Source organism: Lupinus angustifolius, chromosome LG18 (assembly GCF_001865875.1).
Source record: "Lupinus angustifolius cultivar Tanjil chromosome LG18, LupAngTanjil_v1.0, whole genome shotgun sequence".
Lineage (NCBI taxonomy): Eukaryota > Viridiplantae > Streptophyta > Magnoliopsida > Fabales > Fabaceae > Lupinus > Lupinus angustifolius.
In genome coordinates, this window is record NC_032026.1 from 12,526,624 (window position 1) to 12,534,895 (window position 8,272).

At 32.5% G+C, this 8,272-nt stretch overlaps 1 protein-coding gene across 1 annotated transcript; it reads right to left on the reverse strand.

The window, feature by feature from the left end:
* LOC109332168 (classical arabinogalactan protein 9-like) lies at window positions 699–1,715 on the reverse strand. Its single transcript, XM_019567030.1, has one exon. The coding sequence runs from the start codon at window positions 1,523–1,525 to the stop codon at window positions 1,073–1,075; it is 453 nt and encodes a 150-aa protein (XP_019422575.1). The 5' UTR covers window positions 1,526–1,715; the 3' UTR covers window positions 699–1,072.

Below are 8,272 nucleotides of genomic sequence, written 5' to 3' on the forward strand. Positions count from 1 at the left end.
TGGTTAAAGTCTCATTAAATCTCATAGACATGAGTTCGATTCTGAAAGTGACATTTGTTGGAAGTGAACCAAAATGAATTAATTACTTATTAAAAAAAGGTGAAAGGATATACTTAGTAGTACAAAAAAAAACATAGTTTAAATAGTTTATAAGTGGATCGTTTTACTAGTACCTATTAGAGAGAAGCATAGTGCATGATGTTGTTAATTAAAATAATAAGATAACCCTACATGTTCTTAAGGACATTTTAATCTTGCTTAAAAAATAAGATAGTTTTAAATACTAGATGTAAATAATAGTTACATATTATTAGTATTAATCTTTTTTTTGGTACATTATTCATAGTATTACTCTAGCTATCTATATTTTAATTATCTTTAGTAATATTTTTGACTTGTTTTCTTATCTCAGGGTTTGGGTGCAAAAGGCACACCAAATTTTATTTATAAAAGGGAGTAGAAAATTATACAAGAAACTAAAAAAAAGGAAATTGCTCAAACTTATATATATCATATGATTTTTCTAAAATTAAATTTATCCTTAGAACATATAATACTTTAGTTTTAGTTTTAATCCATTTGTTTATGAAATACTAATGTACGATCAAAGGCTTACAAAGATCGTAAGTAAAAAGAAATCCAAACAAGATTTCCACACCAGCTTAGCCTATGTGATCAAAGGCTTACAAGATTGTATGTAAAAAGAATGGCGAAAGTATTTATTTTTTAATCACTAGATGTACACATAAATCATAATGACATTCATCTATTTATATACGTGTGAACACCAAAACAAAATAATCACCAAATAACCATAATTATGATCAAAACGTCACGCCTCCTAAATCTGGAATGAACAAACACATCAACCACCGAAAAGTATAAAAGAAATAGAGCACAAATAAAGAGAAGTAAATAAATTATCACAAGAAAAATAGAAAACGCTACTCAACAAGATCAGTGAATAAATCAAACAGATCCCGTCCGTCCATGAAATAATAACAAGATCAAGAGCCAAAGGGCCTCCACGTGGACGAATCATACGAATAATGAGTCTCTCTGTGTTTGACTTCTAAGCCAACATGGTGAAGAAGGTTCCAGCTAGAGCAGTGCCTGCAATGACAACTTTGCTGAGAGAGAATGCAGATGAAGGTGTATCAGACGGTGGTGGCTGTGGTGCAGGACCTTCTGGTCCAGGTGCGGCGGCGCCAGGGCCTGATGCAGGTGAGTTAGAAGTAGGTGCCTTAGATGGGGTGGAAGCAGGAGTGGGGGATGGTGGTGAAGTAGTAGTAGGAGCAGGGGAAGGAGCTTGTGTTGGTGGTGGTGGTGGTGGGGTGGCTGTTGGTGCAGGTGCTGGTGCTGAATTCGGTGGTGGTGATGGTGGGGTGGCTGTTGTTGGTGGAGTTGTTGGTGGTGGGGTGGTTGTTGTTGGTGGCTGGGTTGGTGCAGCACTAGGTCCTTGTGCTATGCATGAGGTGGCTAAGAGCCCCAAGATCATAAACACTTGAAATGTTGCAGACCTCATCTTCTTGCTTATAGAGAGAGCAAGTTGAGAAACTATTTGAGTTTGAGGATGTTAGAGAGAGAAGCTTAGAACTAGAGTAGTAGTGGATGGAGAAAAAGCGTAGGGTATATATAAAATGAGGTGCTTCCAAGGCATAGAAGTACAGCGATTATTATTGTATCAATAATGGTTATAAGATTCCTCCAACTCCAATGTCTTGAATTAATTACTCATGTATCAATCATCATGTAGCATCTTTCTATAAACCTACCACATATATTTATTTAAAAATGCTAGCAAATAGTAATTAAAAAAGATATTGTTTCAAATATAATAATTTAATATTTATGAATTATAAATGTAAAAATTTATATACAATCACAACATTATATATAATATAATTATAATATTTTTATTAAATAGTCTATCATAATTAAATATAAATAATATATGATCATATATATATATATATATTTATGTCAAAATACAAATATCATATTGGATATTAAATTAGGTGGTAAATATATTATTGTTGGAATTAGGCGGTGGGATAGTGGAATGTGACTAATTGGTCAACACGCATTATCATTTTTCCCCTACGAATTTTCTTGGAGGTTGGACAAATTCGTATACTTTAGCGTGATTGTACCAATTATAAGCTGGCACAAAGATTTTTATTTCTTTCACGCATCATGTACTTAAGTTTGTCCCTGTCATTTGTTGTTTTTCAAGATTAACTGAAACACCCCTTTGGGTCGGGATTTAGGGGGTCAGTGAGAAGTCGCTGTCTTGCGCCACCTTTAAGGTCATTTCCAGCCACTTTCCAAATCATAGGGTCCAACGTTTTTACTGGAATACCCTCATGTTAATCTTGGCTTGGAGGAATTCCATTTCGCAAATTGTCACTATTGTTCATGGCTCTAGATACTGCCACCAAAGTTTAACTTCGTTTTTGAATTTATGACATATGTCGTTCAAATTTTAGAATTGTATATTCGATGAATTCAGTATCTAATATTAGTGACCATTTGTCAACTCTGATGGGGTGAATAATCTGAGATATCAAATGTCAATTTAATACATGTCAACCATGCATCTTTAGGGATCAAATTATGAATTAAATTTCAGAAATTAAATTTACCCAAATAAAATTTCAGGATCTATTTGATAAAAAATAATTATATTTTAGGAACAAATTTATCAATTTAATAAAATATTAGAAACTAGTTATATTTTAAAGATGTATAGTTATACTTATAAAAATTCTAAATATTATAATTTGTTTTATCATCCCTCCATATTTACATCCTATGTAATTCATTCTAATATAAATTTAAATATATTCATATATATTTAATTTTAAAATACCTTTACAATACACGAGATAAATACTAATTATTGTATTGTTTCTACATGTTTGAAGCATAGTAGACTAGCTATGATTGACCCAATGGGATGTTATATTTGGCAAATGTTAAGATATTGGAATCACAAGACTCAAAACTAACATATGATTTAAACTGTTCCATTATGGCAAACTAGGTTTAGGACTTGACCAATGGGAAACCTATTAGAGAATACTTATCTGAGAAGTATTTAGAAGATGTCATATGTCTCTTAGACGACTAATTGACATGATATGAAAATGACTACTTCAATCATGATATCATTAGACATTCTTTTAACAGAAGGTAAACTAGTTTGCATGAGTATAAACAAAAAAGGCTACTAAATACAAATATCTTAAGTGCTTAGTATCATCTATCTATCTAGTTTAGGACTTGGGCAATATTGACATGTAGGAATGCAACAATTTTCAACAAAAAAAGACACAACCATGGATGATATAGTTGATGCCATAAAACTCAAGTCATGACTCTAGATCAAAGGAAAATATAAGTCTACAACCATGTCTTGGTTCGAATGAAATACCAACTCGATTATTTGTTTGTAGTATTATTATAGATAAATTTAGATGATGTGGGACCTCCGTATGAGAATTGTTTTGTAATAATGGGATATGGTCACCAGTGGTGATGCAAATATTTAGCTAGCACTCACATATTATAACTATGATATTTTTTACTTCAATTTATTAATAAACTTTTACTTATAAAAAAAATCTCTCTACCTAATTATCTGCTAACCTCTATTAATATTGTCTTAAGGATCATAATTCATTTTTAGGTATTCATTGTTAGAGCTTTGATGAGCCATGCTCTATGTCGTGCAGTAGAAAACGAAAATTGAGAGAAAGAGTATGAGAAAGAAAGAAGATTATGTGTGTAGAGAAAGAGTGTAAGAGAAGAAGAGAGTTGATGAATGTATATGAGAGTAGTTTTCTGAATAATACTTTGTGAGTTTCATTACATTTCAACTAAGGCAATACATTGTGCTATTTATAGCATATTTCATAACTGAAAACTAACTAGAAATACTAAAATAGAAAGTTTGTTTTTCTCACTAACTAACTCACTTAGTTTTGAATTAATCTCAACACTCTCCCTTAATTCAAAACTTTTTACAAGGGAATTACATTCAAGGATTCCATTAGCCTTTTGAACGTTTCTCCTCTTAGTGGTTGGTCATTATATCAGCCAATTGTTCCCCTATTTTGCAATGCCTTAGTTGAATGCTTTATTTGCTCACTTGATCTCTTAGAAAATGATACTTAGTGTCTATGTGTTTGCTCCTTCCATGAGATACTGGATTCTTGGCCAAATCTATAGTTGATTTTCTGTCCACGATTAGATCAACATCCTTTTCAACAATTATCTTTAATTCATCAAGCAGAGATGATAACCAAACTGCTTGACAAGCAGCAGAGCAGGCTGCTATATACTCAGCCTGACAAGTGGATAATGCCACCACTGTTTGCTTTTTTGATTTCCAAGATATATGAGATCCAAAAAGTAGAAATATTTATCTCATAGTGCTCTTTCTATCAACTAAATCACCACACCATTCTGAATCTGAAAAAACCATAAGCCTGAGTTTACTGTCATTGTTGTCTTGATGAGTTGGGAATATGATTCCATATCCTAGTGTTCTTTTGAGGTATCTCATGATCCTCTTAGCTTGTAGTAGGTGTGATTGCCTTGGATTACTCACAACCTACTGATTAGGCCCACACTGTAACAATGTGTTTTTCCGAGCACGTTTAATTAAGTAATTAGTTGTTAATGAATTAATTATGGAAATTAATCAGTAATGTTTTAGGCTAAACCTCAGTTGAGTTTTAGTCTTTTATTATAATATTCTTGCTTTCCCTATTTTTTCAATATTTTTGGAGAATAAAAGTTTCCAAGACGATTTCGGGTCGTTTTATCGAGTTTTCGCCCATATTTTGAGTTTCGTAACTCGGAATTGAATTATGATTTCTCTGTTGAATTATGATTTCATCTCTAGGTATTTTTCATTTCGAAATTCAAGTTTCAACGTTTTAGGCAAAAAACCTAAATCGGTAGATCGTATATTTCCGGATGAAGTTACCCAATAATACTCGAGCACGACTTCAATTGCGAAATCATGTCGTATCAATCAAGTCGGAGTATAAATCACATCATGGGTCAATGACTTGTCAAACAAGCAAAGTCAAAGTTTCCATAATCCCCTCAATCACTCACCAAATCTCCTCACTCCACCACCATTAGACACATCACCTAAGATAGCCTAAAGCTAGATTGACTCCCATTAATTTTCAGATTTGAGAGAGGGTGAGGATCTCCTATAAATACCTCACCCCATCCTCTCATTTTTACACTAATTCTCCTAAAGAAAGATAATGTATTCTTTCTCTTTTTCTCTTCTCCATTTTTTTCCATATACACCATGAGAAAATCATGATCTCTTAGTATGTTATTCATGGAGTTGAGTTTATGTTTGTTTTATTTAAATATTTTGTAAGCCTGACTAAAGGGGATGATAATAAAATCATACGAACCTTTTTTTAGTTTTTGATTTATGTAAAACCTAAACTTTCTTCCTTGTTCTTAGATGGAAAAACTATATCTTTGGACAATGTTAGATGAGTTTATTTGATTTAGAAATATTGGAAATTATTGTTAGTATTTGAATGTGTTTAAATGTGATAATTTGAACATCAAATGAACTTTTATTGTGTTTAAGAAAAGTTTACCATGTAAACCCATTGGGACCAAACATCATTGAAGATCCTCTACATGGTTTAGGAGGACCTATGACTAGAGCAAAGACCAAAAAGGCCCAAGAAGCACTTCGAAAACTTATATTTTCCACCACGTAAACAAGTGCAAATGGGACCAAGCAAGATGAGAAGACCTTAAATTGCATAAGCCTAAGTGAAGAACTCATGGAGGTCCACAGTTTAAGGGAGGAACCACCTTGACTCTATTTAGTTCTTATATAAATAATTAGGACCCTAAATAAGTGGGAAGTTGTCTTAAACCCACACTAGCTTAGGAATTTTAACTATGTCATTTAATTGATTTCATTTAGATGCTTGTTTTAATTAAAGTATGTTTTTCTTTTAGGGTGCACGACCAAGCATTAGAGATATCATAAGGGAGCAAGGAGATAGAGCAAGGACAAGGCAAGGAACCTAATCTATCCTAGAAGCTACACGACTAGAAAGTAGGAGGTGAAGAGGGGAGCTCAAAGGCACACAACTATATTGTAGGAGATTTGATCCTACAAGGAATATCATCTAACAAGAGATCAACCTCATTTTCCAACATTCAAAGCTCTTAAATTCAAGGATCTAACAACCTAAGGAATTCGGCCAATCAAAAGGAAGATGAGCCAACCGAACTCAATAAGGAAGATTAGATTAGAAATTAGATTAGATTATGTTTTATCTTATCAATCTTTTCAATCTTTTTGTTAAGGGTGATTCAGCCCAAGTTATTTCTATTCTCTATATATGAACCGAATGCACTCATGAATAAAGTACATTGAATTTTATTTTGAAATAACCATTATTAGTGAGTTTTCTCCTAGCTCCTTGGCTGAGGAAAGAACCCTTGTTCTTATCAAGAGTATCATTCTCTTGTGGCGAACTTCACAAGGCTTCTCAAACATTCCATTGTTTGTGGCGCCAACCCATTCCAATTCCTTTTCCATATTCTCAAACAAATCACAAACACTTAAACACAATTCAACCCAAAACCCGTGAGCATCCATCCACTCCACTTCTATACAACTGCAACCATCCATACACACATTCATCAACCATCATCCCAATTCACTTCATTACAAACCGTGAACTACATTCCATTCCATTCCACAATCACTTCATCAATTCTCAAAAAACCACAAGCCAACTGAGGCTAATCAAGGCACAACTACTCAAAGTTAAACAAAAAAAATACAAAACAAAGTGAATAATCAATCAACAAAGGGACTTTCACAAGAAACAATCCTACAGCAAAAACAATCCACAAAGAGGTTGTCACCAGTTTATGCCTATTCTTGAAAGTTCAAAATGTTTAAGAGTTTTTGTTGAAATTTTTTCATTTTTTAAAAGGTATTATGTGTAAAAGGATGTTTAGCATATTTTATTCTTTGATTTCCAAGTGAAATTAAGATTTGGGATAAAAGATGATTTATTAAAGTCTTGACTTCATAAACTTCAAGTGTTATGAAGTTTTGGATATTAAAGTAGTAAAAGTGTTAACTTATGATTTATAGTTCATGACTATGAAATCAACACCTATTAACCCTTGAGGTTATCCTAAAATTTGGAGGTGTTGAGATGATCATGAAATTAGTTGTGTTTTCTTTAGTAGCATACTTTAAATAAGGAGATTGACCTAAAAAGTCTGAACTTCATAAACCTAAAGTGTTATGAAGTCTTAGATAGAAAAATGATTTAAAAGTGTTGATCTTGGTTAAGTTAGCTTACTTTAAAGTGTTAAGATTGACTTAAAAAGTCTTGATTTAAAAGTATTGATTTTGTTTAAGTTGGCTTACATTAAAATGGTAAGTCTAGCTTAATAATTTTACTTAAAAAGTTTAATCTTAATAAAAATGTTTTACTTGCAAAAGATAAGTTTTATGAATAGTTATCATGATTGGAAAAATTTAATGAGGTGGAAATACATGTCTAAAAAAGTTATGTCTAACAAAAGACTTGGTATTTAAGTGTGTCTTTACGACCCACCTCTCTTTCTTAGGAACAAATTTGGTGTATATCCACAGATTATGACATAATATCGTTACAAGTTTTGTTAAAACTTTACTTTAGAAAGTGTCGTTACGTTGTAAGACTTTCAATGATAAATGATGATTCAAGAAATACCTAACCTTGAATCGGACGGATGAAAGCGATTAAGTTTATTTTAGGTCGGAAGTTTTATTTTCGTGAAAAATGTTATTTCGTAAGAATAATAATTATTAAAGTGGCCTAATTAGCGTTATTTTGATTTTGGTGTGATGAAGAGTTCGAGAAGAGACCCGACGAATTAAGCTCATGTCAAATCGAGGAAACAATTTGCATGACACACTCAGGTGAGGGAGAAAACATTGTGACACATTGGTGTCTGGATATGCTTCAAGACCTCCAAACTCCCTCACAAGTTTGGAGTTGTCTTGGGTATTACAAAGCTTGTATTTAATCAATTTTCTGTTTTGTTTGGATTAAGTACATCAATATTTCTGATGTTGAATTATGTTAGGTGATGTTTATGTATGAAGATGCCATGAATATTCATGTTTAATATTGCTCGAATATCTGTTATAAGTTTCAGGCTTTTCTCGCTTGAGCGAGAAGTGTCCACAAAAAACGGGTTT